At 35.0% G+C, this 20083-nt stretch overlaps 1 protein-coding gene across 7 annotated transcripts in view; it reads right to left on the minus strand.

The window, feature by feature from the left end:
• Positions 1-20083, minus strand: part of GABRA2 (gamma-aminobutyric acid type A receptor subunit alpha2) — a 59910-nt gene that overhangs the window by 28130 nt on the left and 11697 nt on the right. For all 7 annotated transcript variants that reach the window (XM_084518613.1, XM_084518615.1, XM_084518612.1 and 4 more), the window contains one exon: positions 1592-1659. In XM_084518613.1, coding sequence (XP_084374739.1) covers positions 1592-1659 — 68 coding nt within the window. The remainder of the gene's footprint in view (positions 1-1591; positions 1660-20083) is intronic.

The raw sequence follows: 20083 nt of genomic DNA on the forward strand, positions 1-20083 counted from the left end.
TTTTATAATTCATAATAAACAAGAATCAATTCAGAAACTTAACATCATTAGGAAAAACACCTCAAGAGAATCAGTAGCACATGCAGTGTCAAAAGAAAATAAATATACCTTTTTTCTATGAAAACAACTTTTCACGTGAAGCACCAGTAATTTATTCTTCACAGTGGAAACAAAGCTCAAAAAAATGAAACAACCACAAAAAAAAAAATATATATATATATATCTCAAAAGCTATGATTGCTAGTCAGTGAACACATACCTTTAAAAACACATACTGTATTATAAATAATATTTAGTTTCATTGCAACCTAGCATGTAGAATCAAAATGCTTCCTGTTTTGTATGATGCATAGTGTGAAAGTTTTTACAGGAAAAAATAAATAAATATAGACTGGTTTTAAAAATATTATTTTTATGCATATACAAATACAATGTGTTATATTTCATATATTATCAATTATGTTTAAAATTCTTCATAAATAATTTTATTACTTTTTCACCACAATTACACATAACCTGCTTTCTGTATCTCACATAGTCCTATGTCCATTCATCTGGTATATGTGTCTTAAAAACATAATAACCCAGATACTCATAGGGCTCTCATATTGTAAAGGAGTGGTAAGGGCAGCTAGATGAATTTTCTGATTATGTCGTCCTTCCCTTCTTTCCTATCAGAGGTGTTTTATCCATGAAGATTTTCCTCTCTAATCTGCATCTGATTTGCAGTGAGCCTACAAAGGACCCCTTGTCTCAGAGTTGTTTTTTTTCATTGGTGTTTTTATGAAAAATTGTGATCCAGAGCAATATTTTGATATTTTCTTTCTTTGTAATGTCACTGACTTTAGATGGTCCCTGTTAACACTAGTAGACCCAGGGACTGCAAAAATTCTAAGCACTCAATAAAAATTATAAACTCTTGGTTTGGGGCTCATAAGAATATCAGGCCAGAAACTCTTGCTTCCCTGAAATATTTTTTCATGTATTATCATTGCAGAAATTTTTGCTAAAATTCATTTCACAAGGTGATGACTACATTTATATGAATTTCATTAAAAAAAAAAAAAATCCATTAAAAAAAAAAAATTACCAAAATAGTGGAAATTTTGATAAACCTTTTTCCATAATGTCAGTTTACTAAACAGTGCAAATGATGCAGGACAGATTAGTAAAACCACACAATTGGTGCTGATGAGCCAACTTCCAAGCTACATTTCAAGAGTATTTTTGCAAACTAACTCCTGTCAAGTCCCACAGTGCTCTTACTTTCCAGTTTAGTTTCGTCCAAAATGAATCCAGTTCACCCACCTCAAGACTGCTCCAGAATATAAACCATACGTACAGTCAAGGGGGACTATAAACAGGAGATTCAGTGGTACAAACTGAACAGTTAATACAGATGTACTTGTCATCTAGGGTCTATAAACCAATTTCCATCTTTGGAACTTCTGAGATTTGGTACTTCCCGACTTCAGGAAAATTGCTCTTAATCTTCCCACAACAAATGAAAGCAGAATGCAAGTTTAAAAGCAAGTTTATAGCATATCTCTTTACATTTTTTACCACACATGCAAAGGACTCAGAAACTCACCATATCTGTGTCTGAAACAGGTCCAAAACTGGTCACATAGATGTTAGTGAAGACTTCAGTAATACTATCTGATAAAAAAATAAATAAATAAAGTAATCACTTTAAATCTATAGTACTTCAAGCTCTCTATACAAAATTATGCAACATTTTGAGCAAGTTTATGCCCTTATTTATTCCACTGAACCAGAATCCTGTTGTAAATACTTGGGGTCTCTACCCCACTTAATTATACTGTGATTACAAAGAGGTGATCAGGCAAGAGTTTGTCCCACTGTGTAGTTCATTTCAATCAGACAACTATACAGCTATCAGAAACTACATACATATTTCCCATATCTCTACCAGCAAATATAATCACACTGTATTGGACTGAATGAGGTAGTACAGTTCTAAACATGTAATGCCTTTTTTGCAGAGGTATTATCTCTGTTTTTGCAGATAATTCCTATTAAAGCTTTTCCAGTTCAAGGCTGTTTTCTTCATCCTGAACAGTTTTTTTCAAAGCCAAAGACAAGAAAGAGGTTACAAAACAATTACAGACTACACCAAACGTAACACTTGACTGTGTTCTGTATTTTAATTGGGTATTTTTTAAGTGGCATGCTTTAACATAATGGTTCTTTCCCTTGATACATGATGGTCTTGAGATACTGCTGCAATACTATAAATACTGTTAAAAAAAATAAAAATAAGTGCTTCCAATCATTGGAGCCAGACAGCCACGAAGTCAGAATATTAAATATTGTACTGCAGGGAAAAATAATTGCTGAGTTTTCTGTCTTCAGTTTTCAATTAGACTCAAAACTGAATGATATTTGCTAAGAGGGATAGAACACGCAGGAAATTTCTCACAGCCATTGCCAGCTGCTGTCTGTACTCAAGACAGTCAACACGAGGAATGCCTTAAAGCCAGTTGCTGGCTGGATAAGAAATATTTGAATACAACTAGCTGCACTTTGACTCAACCCAGAATTTTCCATTCCTAAAAAAAATACATGCCTGTGACATGACTGATCCTGGTATTGTATCATAATTTCTATATTTAAGCATCATTTAAAATGGATGGTTAATAGTTTTTACATTGCTAAAAGCTACCTTTTGACAAATATGTGGCACAGACAGATTTTATGTGTAATTGTACTGAGGCCAATAATCACTGCCCTCTATTGGAAGAAATCAGCAGTACTCACCCACGACTGGAGAAGCTCTACCAGCCACCAGGCAAAGGCAAGACTGTTCTATGTGTGGCTGCACAGAGAGTAGTGTATTATCAAAGGGATGTAGCCGCACCCAAAGCAGAGATGGAGGTGATACAGTGCTTTCAGTGAACTTCTGGAGCGTGATGAGAGCACACTCCCCCACTTTCACTTTTAAAGAAACTTGAATTTGCTTCCTTAGACCAACACTAGAGACATATTCTTTACAATATAAGACTTGGTAAAGCCTTTCCTCCAAAAAGAGAACCTTCTTTCCAGGACTGTGATTGCTTTTCAAGCAAATAAATAAAGGCTGACTGTTACTATGTGTCGTTCAGGCACTCTGAAAGTTCAGTAAGCACATTTTCCCTGCACATCTTGAGAATCATTTATTTGTGTGACAGAGATCTCAGTAATTTATCCTGCAGCATCTACAAAAAAAAAGCAGAGTTGATATCTGCTCCAAAGAGTTTACAAACTAATTTTAAGTCAATGGACAACAGAAAGTGCTGTGTCTGCACCATTATTAATATTCAACAAACATAAGGTATGTGTCTGGCTGAAGTTTAACACTGAAACAACAGGTACAGTTCAGAAGACTAGTGACTGCACGGTGCCTGTGGGAGACTCTCCAGAAAAAGAATTATTCTCTCCAAATGGTTACCTGGCACAGGGTGAGATGCAGTGGAGAAGTGACAAGACAGACTACTCTTCAGGGGGTAAAACAATGCTGCAGGGACTAACTCTGAAATTTGGCCTGTACTGTAATGACAACATACAATCTTAATTACAATTCTACAAAAACCCATGCTGTTACAAATATATGACTGACAATCAAGTATCCCAATGACAAAGAACCAGGGTTAATTTCAATTATACAGGTATAATCTGAGTGAACTCTGTCTGAGGCAAGAAAATCACTTGGCAAATCTGAATCTGTTTCCTTTCCCTCAACCTCCCCTCATCTTCCCCCCCCCCCAAAAAAAAAAATAAAAAATATTGATGAAGCATGGTTCTCTTGTAACTTTACCCTAATGATAACATTTGTTTCTTTACCCTAATGATAACATTGTTTGCATCTGACATACTATTTGTCTTTACAATTCGCATGTAGTAAACTTGAAGGACATAAAATCTTCCTGTTTGCCTTGCATTTTAAGTTTTTATATTTAAAATAAATAAAAAAAATAAATCCTATATCCAATCACATTATTTCTCTTTCTGGATACTTCTGGATCAATCCTGCCATCAGAAATGAGCAGAAGAGCTAAAGACAAATTGACTGAAATTGTTGAATTGTTATTACAACAGTCTGTAGATTCCTCCTGTTGGTGTGCATTAACCACTTCAAATCAGGGATCCTAATTATCCTTGAGTCAAGGACCAAGACTGAGGGAGAGGAGAAGGAATGGATGGGGGAAAGAAGAGGCATGCTATCCAGAGATTCTCAGCTGTAAGAGCTTCATTTTAGGTCATCATAATTAAGACAAGTATTTCAATGCATATAAAAAGTACTGGGGCAAATTCATCCCTGATAGCCTCAGGAATGAGAATGAATACAAATTAATCATAACCATTATTTTCTGTCTGCTAAAACTGCCTGTAAGCCATCATAGCTCTAGGTAGTGGCGACAGCAATAAGTTTTAATGCAACCAGTTGCTTTTCCCTGAAGTGAGGGCTCATCCTAACTGCAGGCACTCCACAAGGCTGCTTCCCCTCAGGCGAAAGTCACATTGGAGCTGAGAATGAAGGGAGTGAGCAGAACATCTTGAAACAGGGTATGAAGAGAACAAGAAAAGCTGGATAATTACAACATATGAGAAGACTGAGGGAAAAGGAAGGATAAACAAAAACAGAGAAAAAGAAGATACAAAAAAAAAAAGACTGAAGAACAGAAAAGAGGAACTGGCAGATTCTTTTCTGTCTCCTCTCAACATTCTGCATATTTTATATTTCAATTCATATCCTACATAAAAAGAAAATGGTCCTTAAGAAGCATAAATGTAATAAATCTTGAATTATTCCCATTATAATCTGTTAATATTAGCAGACTGAGCCTTGTGCCTCTTCATTTATTAGTTTACTTACTGTTACAACAAAGATTCATCTGAATTACAAATTTGAATGCAGTATTTCGTAATCATTATCGATGTAGAAGAAAAGAGGATCCTTTTTTGCAACAAATATTCTAGTTTTCACTTTGAAAGACTACATGTTTTTCAAATAAAATCTGAATTAGAGCATATCATTTTGTCCCACTAGTAACTTACTGAAAACAATTCAGAGAAAAAAGGACAGTTTCAGACTTTCTGATGAGAATTCGTCCAGCAGGCACCACAGCTACAGGCTTTATATAACTCACATTCTGTTAAGAACAGCACTAGTTATCTCAGTCCCTCTTAAATCACTGGAGATTCAAACAGTTCTGTATCATAAGTACTTCTGCAAAAGCCAAAGGAATGTACTCAGCTAATAAATGTTCAATGCAACATGCATTTGTGTACATATCTACAGTTTATTTTTGTGAGAAAAAAATAAGGTCAAGGTTTTTCCAGTATCATTATAAAGTTTGTTTCTTAAATTGGTATGTCAACACCTCACTGAAAGGCCTGATTTTTGAAAGTGCTTAAATCAATGGAAGCCTAGTGCTTTTGAAAAAGTCCAGTTTTTAAAGAACTGTTTACTGGAAGGAGTGGTGGCTAACATTTATACTTATGATCTCTTAAGTTATTCTGAATCATTTCCTTTGAAGGTTGAATGATGAACCAGGAACGGGAAAGGGTAAAAATGTAGTTTTCACTTCTGATGCTCCCATTAAGGGGAAAAAAAATCTCAGGTATCGAATATGATATATAGATGCCACCATTACATAGACTGCCCTGAAATTCAGCAAATATAGCTCAGCTAAAATAACTATTTTTTATTTTTTTTTTTAATAAAAGCAGTCATAGCTGTTAGAAGATAATATACAGCCTTATCTGACTTAGCTTAGGCTAATTTCTCAAGACAGAAGCCAAAAGTAGCTGAAAAGAAATGGACAGTTAAGAATAAAGAGAGGAAGAAACACCCATACTAAAAAAACAAACAATCAAAAAAAAAAAAACAAAAAAAAAAACAACACACACAGTAAATGCAAGAACTGTTAAGATCATGTTTCAGATGATGATGATTCTCAAACACTGGTTTCTTCTGATTTCCTTTCCTTATTTGATCTGTCATACTATCAATAGTGAAAAAAAAAAAAATCAATAAATTTAAAAAAGCATTAAATACACCAAACTGCAGAAGACTTATAGATCATATGTATCCTTAGCTAGAAGGTTTATTGTGTGTTTGAATGACATTTAGGATTTTATAAACATTGATTATAATAACCTCTCTCTGAAGACAATAATTCTACTATCTGCGTTTTTCCATACTAGGGAAGCTGAAGCAGAAGGATTAAGCAAAGTATAAATAACACGAAATATAGGTGTTTGCCGAATCTGGATTTAGCTGTCCAACATTAAATATCCACATTGAAAAATGTGCACTGACTTGTCATAAATTGTAAAAGGAGTTCAGAGCCTAGCTGGAGTTGGTATCAGTACCTTTGTCCACTTCACTGCACCAGCTCTCCTGTTCTTGAGATGCCCTCTCTGGTGGTATGATATACTACCAATGTGTTCCTTAGCAGAAGAGCTGGCTCAGCTGAAGTAAACTACTTGGTAGAGTATTTGCAGTGTCTGAAATGTAAATCAATCACAAGTTGAGTAATGCAGATGGTCAGAAAAGTCATATGAAAAGGTTCCTCATCAACATTTACTAGTTGTCAAAAGCAGAAATTTCCACAGTCAATTCAATTTTGAATGAGATCCTTTGGAACACCACTTACCAGGCAGTTTTCAAAACCTTTCTGCTTTCTTTCAAATGTCCTTTCTCATACTTTGAGGCAGAATTTTCTTAAAACAATTTTTCTAAGTGTTTATCAAATTTGAGAATATTTTTTTTCCTCAATTCTTCTCTCCTTACATCATGATAATCTACAAGCCTTTCTTCACAGAGAGTAGAACCAAAACATGAATGGCTGGTTCTAGGTACATCTAAAATCAAAGAAGAAAGAAGTGTGCTCATCTTGAATTGTTTGGAGTGAACTTTCAGCAAAGTTCTAGATGTCCTGTTGCAAAAAAAAAAAAAAGGCTACATTATCCATTTGTATGAAAGGACTATCTTCACATGAAAACAGGCTAGTGGATTGGGTTGGAATTTTTATGTATTCAAACTTTTAGTCATAGAACTAAAACTGTAGGTTCAGGGTTTGGACAGCTAAAATAAAAGCCAATCTGCTTGAAGTAATACAAAACCATCAAAAATACTTCTTGGTGGGACAGAGCTTTTAAAGTATATATATATATATATATGCAGTTCTAATGCATGGCATGAAACAATTTCTCTTTCTCTTAAAAACATTATTTTAAATGTAGAGTAAATAGTACCCAGGAGAACACTGCAAGACTGTAACTGAAGGGCTGCTACAGCATGCATAAAAATGTGAAAATGAAATACTGTTCTTTAATTATGTCAACAAAAAATAAAAAAAGGAGATGGAGTGCTGTGGGAGATTTAGTGGAGGATTTCTGAGTTTTTGTGGAAATGTTGTCAAAAGCTTGATGTTAGTTTAATTATTTTGCTATTAAAAATTATTTAACTGGAATTGACATTGTTCTGACATTGTTATATGGTCTCCAAGGACATGCTTGGCAGTGTTGCCCAAAGGCTTTGAAATTGTCATTCGTAATACAAGTCAGGAATTGCACAGGTGAAACAGCCAGGGTCTTAATCCATCAAACACTGTTTGAACTCAACATGCTGCCCTTATCTGACAAGCTCTTTAGTGTGTCTGTTGACAGCTCAAGTCACTCTCTGGCTGGAATAGAATGAAGGGTCAAAGAAGGTCAAGCAATGTGGAGTCGTGAGAGCAGTAAAATCCATAGGAATGCAGAAATTTCAGAATACTCTTCTGCCAGTTCTTGTTTATATTTTGTTCTGGCGCTTTATATGACAGTTTTATCTAGCCAACTACTTATCATCTCCATTCATTATCCACTGTTAACTTAGAACAGTTTCAAAGCTTCATGGACATATACAAATACAGTTCCAATTTGTAAACTCAAGTGGGCTTTGCAGAGGAAGCAACTTCACTTCTCTCCTTGACATGAGTACTTCACTTCCAATAGCTTTACTCTATCCTTGATCTACTGGCAAGACAATTTCTTAATATATGGAAACTCCTCTTTCAAATCTCCATCTTTAACAAAGTGTATGTAGAGTGCTTACCAGTATGACTTAACAATATCTGGAAGAGTGACTGTTAAGTTACTCTCTTTGTTCTCTTTGGTATAAATGAAAACAGAATCAGGCCCTGTATTTTATTTCTTGTGGTGTTAACCAAAACAAGAATATGCTCTCTGCTACTTTTGTGGCAAAACAGTGGTTTGTTTGAACACTATCTGTAGCAGTTTAACAGTATAAAGGATAATCTGACGGTAGCCTAGAAAAGGACAGAGGTTTATGCTCCAGACAGACGCTTTGGGCAGTGGGGAGGGAGCAAAAATCTACTACACCCAGTAAGAGATGCCTTTTCTTCAAGAGATTGTTGAAGTTTTATTCATATATAATCCACCTGTGTTATGGATTAAAGAACTCCATCCTCTCAATCACTTAGTAGGACATTAGTGGGAAATCTGAAGAAAGAAAAACATATACTGAAGACATACTGGAAAGAGACAGGAACTGACAGCCAGTAAGCCAACAGACACTGACTTCCCACTGAAGAGCTTTTATCAACAGACATTATATCATACACTAACTACACAGCTACATGTAAAGACTTTCAGAGACCCTACAATGGCCTACACAGAACTCATAAAGTTGGACAACCCATAAAAACAATGCAGCACCCTTGAAATAAATACCATTGTGTCATTCAGACTAACTGAATTCCTGGTCCTGAGTGGGAGCCCATTTTTGACTTGGAATTTTTCTTATACAAAGTAATACTTAGGATTCTGAAATTGAACACAACAGGTCTGACATAGAAGAAAAATATAAACTCTAGGGGAGACTTACTGTAATACAGATCTTCAATTAAAAGTAGGTGTATTTTTAGAGATGAGTATCTTTAGAGACATATATACATTACCCTGGCTAAAACCATTTAACTTAAATGTCAGCATACTTTTATTCTGAAGAAAAATGTATGACTTCGTATAACATTTTTCTGGTATGTTTTTAACTGACGTCTTTTTTAGGTATACATGTAGGTTACCCACAAAATGTGCACAGAATGAAATGTAGGCATATCTGCAATTCACATAATGAGATATTTTCTCCACAGTCAGATAATTACTGGGATTTGTCCTGCATGTAAGTTTCCTGGTGCAAACTGTAAAAGCACTGTTTCCACCTAGAAAAATAAAAATTAGAAGTTCTCTCTGAGCTGATACATTTACACATTACATAGACAACTCACACATGCATATGAGAGATTTGGGCTTTAACTGTCACTCAAAAAGAAGAAAAGAACATAGATCACATACACAAATGTTATCCTTACTAATTTCTCTTCTGTCTCTACCAATAGAACTTTAATTTACAAATCTCATTGCTTCAAGAAGCAAAATTAAATATATTTCCAAAGGGATCTATAAATGAAAAGCTTAGATCCAAGTGATATTTGAGACACAACTTTAACTTTATTGTGGGCTTCCTACTCAAGTTTAAGAAAGTCACTGAAGGGTAGGGCTAACAACAGACCTTGGTCCCCAATTATCCTTTTAAGTACATTGGACAAGCTCCGCAAAGCTGTTTAAACTTTGAGTTTCCACTGAAATCAATAAAAGTTAATCTGAATGTCTCAGTGGTCCAGATCATAATGACTAAATTTTGCACTTATATTTGTTCAAAACCCCCATAGCCCCAAACTCCTGTCCAACATCGTAAGTATCTAAAATTCCCTGGCTGTTTATATTTCCACCTTGAGGCAAAAATATCCTGATGCTGCCAAGCAGCCTAAGGAACTGGCTCTCAACCAAGTCCCATTGAGTTCCTCAAACCATATATATTATTACAAATTTACTGGGCCAGAAAGACACTTAGAAAGAAAGCAAGAAAACAAGAAAGAGACTGATTCCACAGCCTAGCAGTACTCATGGGATGTAGCAGACAGAAACTGAAGTGTCTGCTCAATATCTAATTGTCTATACAAAGCAAAACAATTCCTTTCAAAGACTGAGGAAACATGCCCTATGTTAGAAAATTCACCTTTGTGGCCAAGACAGACCCTGATAGACAGTAACTGAATTCATGTCTCTGCTTTACATCACTACAAGCACATGACAAAGGATGCTATCTCTCCCCAGTTTTCATCATCCCAAGCTATTAGCTCATCTCACAGCTCTTTTTTCAGGAGATGAGGAATAGCATGAGCTCTAGAGGAGGCACAACAATGTGAACAGAAAAAAGTAGAGATTGGTAGCATTTTCCAACCCAAACCTTGATTTTTCACCTGTGTTGGCAAGAAAGAGATTCGGCTGCATGCCTCTCTTCAGCACTTTTAATTGCTTATCTTGACAGATCCACACTGAGTTTATTGGCTTTTAAGCTGTTTTTACAGACAGTTAAGGGTATGTCCACATCATTTCCAAGGTGTGACAACATGTCTAGCTTTACCTATGTTCCACAAAGGAAACCTGAATGAAGTAATTAATTCCACTGTACGTGTGGTCCATAAAAGCTAGGCATTGCCAAATCTAAGTCTATATGGGGCAAATTGGCCAAAGACTGTGAATGGCTTTACAGTCCAGCACTAAACAATATAGGTCTCACTCTGTGCTCTGATACATGAAACGTCCCCACTGGAAGGGACAACTCTCCCAGAGCAACCAAAAAGCCCTATGTCTAGTTAACACAGTTGGAATGTAGGAGAGGTGGATTCAGATAAATTTTCCGAATCAGGTAAAAAATAAATAAGATGTTTAAGCGAGAATGTACTGCATTCCCAATGAGAAGGCTATTGTACTGTCTGGCGCAACCCATGTCACATCAGGCCAGCCAATGAAAGTGTCTAGCTTGAATCCTGCTTCTACTTAAGCACAAGAGAGGGCTTGAAGCAAAACAGAAGTGCAAAAACTAGATACTGTTGGCCACTATTGTTGGACTTCACAGACATTTGGCACCTCAAGCAACATTTTTACAATCTCAGAGGTATGAACTGCCAAGTGATTAAAATAGCAATTAATTACCTAGACATATTTCTGGATTTTTTCCCAATTCTTTAAAGAGAGTATTCCTATAATTTCCAAGTTCAATGTAAAGACATTATCATAACCTGGATGTTTTGGCTGTATAAATATTTGCAGCCAATGAGCACTTATAAGCAGTAGTCTTGACGATGTAACGATTGAGAAAGTGAGAAACAAAATGCTGAAAACAGGAATACAAAGAATTTAGATTGCAAAGGGCAATCTAAACACATGGATAATATGAAATCTGTTCCCGTAAATCCAGACTACTTCAAAATCCACTAAAATTAAATTTGTTTCCTTTTCACTACATCCTCACCCACAATTAAAGGAGGCAAAAAGAATGAAAAATAATCCAGCTCTAAAATAAATTATAATAATAATTTTTAAAAAAAAGAGAGACTTTTTTAGTTGGAGTTACATAAAAGTTCAATAGAAACATGAAAGTGAAAATATAGTGGAGCTTGGCTGGAATAAATGTGGTCTTACTGAGATGGGTACTTGAAAAGCTGGAGTAAAAGAAACAGCCTGACACACCAGACATTTGACAGTAAATCAAAACTACGTGGCATTTAAGTGAAAAATAAAACATTTTAGAAACTTAGATTTTAGAAACATATTGTAAAGCTTTTCTTTCTTTTTTAAAATGTTTGAATTTGATGAGCTTTATATTTACAGTCATGGGACATCCTGTCAAACTCTTCTAGGCTGATTTCAGGTTTAATGTCTGTACTTTATTCCAAGTCACAGTATTTACAAATCATCACATTTGATGCACTCGCACTGCCAGCCCCCTCTGTACTCCAAAACACATCTCGTGATAAAAGTATATAATTTTAAAACAGCAGCATCTTTACATTCTCTTTACAGTCATGAAGTGTCTGAGTCTGAAATTTTTCAGACATGCCTTTACTGTTTCTCATCTCCTGTAATACAGGCCCAGGCATTATTCTAACCAAAATCACTCAGCCTAGATTTTCTGAAGGTTGTATTTCAGGAACCACTTCGTCTTATGCTGATAACAGCATGTCAATTTTACAGTGAAAGTACAAGTTTTGAGAGGTGGCTCTCCTTCAGAACCTTTCAACAAAAGCAAATTCTCATAATTTCCTGAAATAGCATGAGAGATCCCTGCACCAAGGAGATGTGAGATAGCCACAGAACTCGAGTGACACACTGGAGTGACCAAAGAATTTTGATAATACATACAAAATTGCACCCTTTGGCTACACACCGTTTTCCTAAACTAAAACAGACACTGCCCCAAGCGCTTATTATCCTTATTAATTACATAATGAATATTTGAATGGCATGCCACTAACATCAGTGAAAAAGGCCTTCCATGATGATTTCAGGCTTCAGAGGAAGCCTCTGGAGAGTATCTCTGTCATCAGCTACATCACTGATCTGGATCAGTTCCACTCAGTTCCACTGAGCTGGAACCCTGAAGCTGAAAGAAAGTGGGATGAAGCTCTGCAAACAAAACCTGTCTAATCTGTGGCAAACACTCATTGTCATCAGCTATCAGCATCTTCCCAAGGCTTGCTGCTATCAGAGCGAGGTATGAAATTCACATGTTCTTAAGTCCCAGAGGCTGAAGGAGTTCCTCTGGGGATCAAAAGAGTTAAGAAGAATTGAAAATTATGATTCTATCACATCCAATTACAGTAACTACAGGGTTACTAAACATATATACTATACAGTCATTAAAAATGGAGCTACAATTCTTTTTTCATTTGCTAGATCTGCACTTTTCATCCAAGCTTGAGAGGAATCAATAATAGTAAAAGGTACTGCCTTTATTTAACAAAGCTGTATATTAGTAGGCACTCAATGATTTTTTATTTTTATTTTTATTTTTTGGGAACAGGAGCCTCAAATATATATTTTAATAGGTAATACTGTCTAAAATACTATAATCATGTTCCAGAAGATTGTGATACAGTTAAAAAAAATAGGCACTATGCTGATCCATCTATCAACCAGTCAGCAGATCCTATTTTAAGCCAGCTGAAATAACTATAAAGTACTGGAGATTCATGTTTACCTACATTATTCTAATGTATCAAAAAAGTTAGTGTTGATTTACTAAAATCAGCTGAATGTAGCTTGTATGTTAATACCCCAAAATACCCAGAGTGCATGAGAACAGACAAGCATTCTCTACACTTTCCTAATCCCTGCAATTGCTGATATGAAGGGAAAGGAGAAACAGAGGTATGGGCTTTGAGACACAACACTAATCAGACTGGCTGCTGAGATGCCTTCTTTTATTCTTAACATATTTTGTTTAGCAGGACAACCCATGGGATGACCACAGATAATAAGCTTCTTGCTAAACAGGACAAACAATGAGTTCCTGGTTTAACCCAACAGAGATTCATATTAATACTTAAATCAAACAAGTAATCCCCAAATGAGTTAAAAATATGGACAGTTATGGGGACAATCTTTTCTTTCTTTTTTTTTTTTTTTTAAATCCCGCTTCAACATGTTACAGACTTGTCAGTTATTATTCTGTTATCCAGTTAATAATAAAAATGGTCTTACATTAAGGCTGTGTAATGTGCCTACAAGAAGAGTATTGAAGGACTCAAAAGTACCACGGCTGAGTCTCCAAGGTACTTTACAGATAGCAGTGTTTCCCAGAATCTCCTCTAAAGCATACTCCCAGAGTACTCCCAGAACTTGGATAAAGCAGCCTCCAATTTGTCTTTTATGGTTGCTCAGACAAAAGAATTCCTGTCTGGCTGTCCACGGGACTTTCAGAACCTGTTCAAGCTTCTATATATGGACAGGTGTATATATACGGGACAAGATTTTCCTTTAATATTAAATTAACAATTTTGTACAGGCAGAAAATACAAAATGATTGGCTACATAAAACAGCATAATTATTTTTTTTAAATGATGGCAACATGAGTTTAATTAGAATCAGTGAAGTCCCAATTTCTTAATGTACATATTCTTTGGCTTTCTTTGGCTTTCTAAGAATGCAGACAGCATTTTCCACAGAATATTATCTTAAAACATTTATTTAATTTAGAATTAGCCTGTTATGGAGTAGCAAACAAGATTATCTGTTCATTTTTCTTATGGTTAACTGAAGACAAAATGCCTGGCAACAACAATATAGAATTCTCTAACTTCTTTAACACCCCACAGACTGGAAGGTATTACCATTCCCTTATCTCAAACAACAGGCATTTATATTTCTCCCTCTCATCTTTATTTAATTATTAAATTTTCCAGTAGGAAAACTGTTGTTCAGAAACTACATGAGGCAATGCAGTACCAAGTTCACATTTAAAGATCTAGTATAAAGAAGTTAATGGTTTGTTACTCAGTTAACACTGGGGACACTGACAAAGATACCCAGTGAAATACCATGGCATACCCTCAGGACTACAGAGGGTTTTTATCAACACAGCACTTAATGTAAGGCTCAAACTTCTGCTTTTTCTCATTTATATACTCCACACTACTGTTGCTCCTCAACTTCTCATGCAAAGGGACTTTTCCTTATTCTTCGATTCATTGCGGAAAAATATTAGTGACTTCAAATAATGAGAATGAAAAGGCATCCACAGCAGCTCTTAGATCGTCAGTGAGGAAATCTATAACATTAGGCAGATGTATTCAGGGCAGGGATTGTCCCTCCAGCCCACACCTAAATTCTCAAAGACAAAAATCCTTTCTCCTCCTGCTCTCTGGTGTTGTGCTGAAAGTCTCGCACACTAGAGGGAATGGAAAGGGATGGCACTAATCACTCCCAATCATCTCACAGAAGTGGTCTGAAGAATCTGTTATTTCATGACAACTAAAAATGAATGCAAGAAAGAAAAATCAGGGAATGTGTAGGAAGAGAATTACCTCTCCTGAATGAGAGAATTAGTGCCGAGCAATGGAAACCAACGAAGAGATGAAGCATTCCTAATGACAGAGCAATCTTTCAGTCATTCATTGTTTTTCTGCCATTCAGGTATTTAAGGGATCAGGATGATGACATTTTTGAAATTAAAACAAAAACCATGATAAATACAAATTAGTAACTCCAGAAAACTACATTCACATGAAAGATCCCAAATGCAAGAAACCTTTGTAAACTTCGATAAAAAAGTTTGTCAAAAAAAAAAAAAGAAAAATAAAAAGAGCATTTAGAAGTCATCTTTTCATCCAGCTGAAATACATTTTTTGCATAAACCTCTCCATTCAAGTCAAATCGGTGTTAGAAATTATAGGACCTGTAAAACAGCACAGTATTTGGACTTGAAGACATTTGTTCCATCACTGGATGATCAAGTTGGATCATACTTCCCAGTTATTTCACCCTAGTGTATCTTTAGTACTTACTCAAATGGAAAGATTACCTCTTTTGCAAAGTAGTACAAGTTCTCCAACACACTTTCATTGTATTTCTGAGAGCCATGATGAACATATAATGGACATGTATATTTTATAGCATACATCAGTTTTTAACCAATAATTATTGAACTATATTTTAGAACATAATTATAGTCAGTGGTCCACTGCACTGAATTTGTATTGCAATCAATTCTAATAGCCTTATCATTACAAGATTATGAGATACATAACAAAGTTTGGACAAAACATAGAGTAACCAGACTGAACATGGGGCATCCACATCTTTTCCTGCACAAGTTGCAGATCATGACTTTTGATGCAGGATTTCTACTGGTTCAACAAGAAATGCATGCACAGAACCACATACGAATGTACTGACAGGCAAATTAATGTAATTTGGTCAGATGTAAGTAAATTCAATCTCTGATGGCAGCTACACAACTTTACTAAAATGTTTTGTGTCCTTTGAGGTGCATAATAATCCCAAGCAAGAGAGAGATTGATTTACACTTTTTTTCATGGGGTTACCTGCTCTGATTATTAAATAGCTCTCAACTATGGCAAGGAATCAAGGAATTTAAATCAATAATTATTTGCTACAAAGTAATCATATAAATGGTTCCCAAATAGAAAAAAAAAAAACTTCCAGAAGGCCAGCAGAATCATACTATCCTAAAGTAAAGACAATTTCATAAAAATAGTGCTCATGTATTTTGAATTAAAAAGCAAACTGCTATTAGGATGACAGTGGTAAATAAAAATTCCTTCAGCTTGTGATTAATTTAATTCATGTATTAACCTGAAAAAAAACAGACATTAAAATGTGTTTAAAGATTACCCTTGACATATTCAAGTACCTTAATTCTTATAATCAGTCTTTATTAGACTTTTGACAATATTAACTCAAAATCTTCTACCAATATTTTAATTTAGCAAGCTGTCTAATTATACAGCAACATAAAACTTTGTCTGATATACCTTCTATAGCTGTTTTTGAGACAGATGACTCATAATTGAAAAACATTTATATAGGAAATTATGCACATCCTCTAATGGTAAAACTGATTTTTTTTATTCCACTTCCAAGCTTACAGTGGGTATTTGGAAAAAAAAAAAAAAAACAGCTGTCTTAATCTGCCAGTTTTTTTAAAAGCAGCCAATTGCCATTTTATCTCTCTAATTCAAGAAATATTGAAAAACAAAACAAAACAAACAAACAAAAAAAACAACAACAAAGCAGTCTTAATGTACAGGCAATTAAAATGTCCTACATGATCCTTGTTGATGACATAACTTTTTACATGCTACTAATTCTAGAAATTGAATACACTAGTTTGTGCATTGAAAAGATTATTTAAAATGGTCATGAAATTGTGACTCTAAAAGAAAACAGAAGCATAATAGGTGGATAGGAATATTGCCAGAAGCAACAGATCTATCACAGGCCACTAAATAACACCAACAAAAATGTACCAGCACAAAAGGAGGGCCACACAATCTGTGAGTAGAGAAGGATCTTTATTTTCTATTTAGCAAGGAAGCTGCCTTTGCCTCATTCTCAACCTCCTCAATCAGGTTTCATTAGATATGAAATCTTTCAGGAAGCTGGATGTAAGCAACCATATCTGGGAGGAGGCTAAGTCAAGTCTGAGTTTCACACCACAAAAAAATCCAAAATTAGACGACTGCTTCTGTACAGCGTATCAGGCCTGGATCTGGGTAAAACTGTGTTTAGATGGATTGAAATAAATTGATGGAATTTTGATAAAGAAGAGAGGTATTTTCTAGAAGAATGCATGAAATGGAGTCCTGGGACTGTGAGGTAGATATATTCCCAGTTTGATATTCAGAAGAATAGAGGGGCAAATATGAAGAAAAAATATATAGAGAGAGAGAGATAAAGAAGAAAAAAGGCAGATCTCCCTCAGGAAAACATTTGAGAAGAGCAAAGTTTAGCATGTTCCTCGGTGTTCTGTGAGGAAGTGCCAGGCTTCAGAATGCACAGACAGCACTGTAAAACTTTTCAGTTCCCCATACGCTGCCTATCTAATAATGACAAAGTATACTGGGAATGTCTGATGAAATACAGTACCTCTCCTCAGAGATACTTTTTCCCATATTTAAAAATCTTCAGGAATCTAGATTATGGTGATGGTGGGAAAAAGATGGCTACAGTCATTTTTAGACTATTAGTCAAGTCTCAGTTTCTGCTGAATGTTGAGTAATTCAAGACAAAGACCATAAGAAGGATATGTCCTCTGTATTTCTCCCGACCTTTTCTGTTTAATCCAAATCTTCTACTCTGAATAATAAATGCAGAAGCCGTACAACACTGTGCATCCTACTGTCCATAGGCAGTTTCAGCGCTTGATCGACACACATACTTTTATTCAGCTGTCTTCCAGAACTGATGTTCTAAAATTCATTTTTTCACAGTTGCCAATTAAGATGGAAAGCTTCAGACATTATTTCAATGTCTTGCTGTCTTGAAGTCACTGAATCTTAGAATAATTCAGTTTAGAAAGGACCTCTCTAAGGTCCAAGGCAGACCCAAATCTGAAGACAGATCAGGTTGTCCAGGTCGTATTTTGTCTTTTTTTTTTTTTTTTTTTAATCTGTGTCTCTAAAGATGGGAGATTCTAACACTTCTCTGAGCAACCTCTGTGTTGCTCACTTCTCTGTGACTATGTAGAAAATCACTATCATTGGCCTAATAGTTATAACCTAAAGCAAACGAGAAATCACATTTCTTCTCTCTTTTATTATGGCTCATAAAAAGATAATATTGTTACCTTGTTTTCAACCACAAACAGGCCTAGTATGGAGAAGAAGCCTGTTACATTATGCAGAATATAAACATGTAGTAAAAAGCTCATGGCAGCTGAGGTGCTAAAACACAGGAAATATAATTAAATATATATTTGCCATTAGATGCTGCAAGAACTAAGTTTTTTAAAAAAAAAAAATTAACTTTTTATATGCAAAGAAGCTGAAAGAGTTCTGATGTCTATTTAAGTTGCCATTGAAAATAAAATGTCAACTTTTGCTAATGAACTGGCTTGAAATAAATAGTTACGCACAACTGTTTGCTTAAAGATTGGTCACTGTTGCATGACCAAAAACATAAACAAAACAGTGATGTTGACTCACATACTGCGTGATGTAACTATCATTTTTTCTTAAATTCAGCATATTCATAAGGTCCATTTTGCTAACTCTCTGAAGGTTAGAGTTACTCCAAATATTGTCAGTGTCCTACATACGCTGTGTGAATTTTTATTTTAGATCAATGCTTTTATTAGCCGCTGGTTCTTCACCAAAACTTTTAAACCTTTAGGTGTTTATACAGTTGAATAGTTGAATATGAGATCTCAACAGCTTCCTTCTTACATTCTTCAATTGGCACTCTATTTTGGTATACCTTATTAAAGAAAAGATTTGACCTGTAACTTTCGGTATGCCTACTATACAAAGAATATACAAAGTGGAATACTCCAAGGCTACATCATACCAATAAGCATTCCTGATACTTCCTGATACTGTTTGTAAGTACACCCATTAGTGTAAGCCAGAATACTATTAATTTTGTATTATGAAATGGGTCTTTATTGCTACAGAATAACTAATGTGGGTTTTGTTTTTTTGTTTGTTTGTTTGTTTGTTTAATTGTGAGCAATATACACATTGCTTTCTACATCTTAAATTCACTCTATGCCTGGATAAAATCCACTGATAAAATCCATGAAATTCATTAAAATCCAGTAAACATATCCTGGATGAATTTCTAATATACTTAAGTATTTCTGAAAATGTTTCCGAGAGAGTCAATTACACAATACTTATACTTCTAATATAAGTACATATGTGGTATCATTTCATAAGAGTAATAAGAGTAATAAGAAATGCAGTCCTTTGGTCCTTGTCTATCAAAACCAGTCAACCTGAGTGAAAAATAAATCTGTATTTCAGATAGCAAACTGATTGCAAGATTTATATAACATGGTAAAAGGTCTTACAGGGAAGCAACCAACAGTAGAACACCTCAGAGACCAGCAAGGCCACTGGATTGCAACAGTTTCACAATAACCTAGTATTCTAGGTATGTATTACTTAAATATTATTGAAAGAAAAAAAAAAATGTAACGTTTGTCTTAGCCCATCAAAACTGTCTGAAAAGCTAAACAATCCTGTCAATCTGATTTACAATGAGCTACAATGAACCCCACAGAAATTTGAAGATAATGCAGTATCTTCTTCCACAAATTAATATCCTTAATAAAGTCTTGGTTTCATCAGCAGTATTTATAAGCAAATGCTGATACTTTTCCAGGAAAAAGTGAAAAAAAAAAGATATAGAATATACATGTTCAGTGAACTGGGTGATCTTTTCAGACAAGTTTCTTTTATAGGCATATAAACTTTACAGCAAAGTAGCCAGATTTTTGGTAAAGGTTGTGAAGCATAACATTTTGTCACTTTGTGCTGTGCAACACTTTCCATAATTGCAATACTTTTCACAGTTGTAACGATTTTATTTTCACATCTTCACTGTTGTTTTATCCACAGACTTTCACCTTGAGAAAAAAAAAAGCTCCTCAGCCAGTATACTATTCCGTAACATTTCCACTGGTTTGCTCTTCAGTGGCAC

Source organism: Aythya ferina (genome assembly GCF_964211825.1).
Source record: "Aythya ferina genome assembly, chromosome: 4".
NCBI lineage: Eukaryota > Metazoa > Chordata > Aves > Anseriformes > Anatidae > Aythya > Aythya ferina.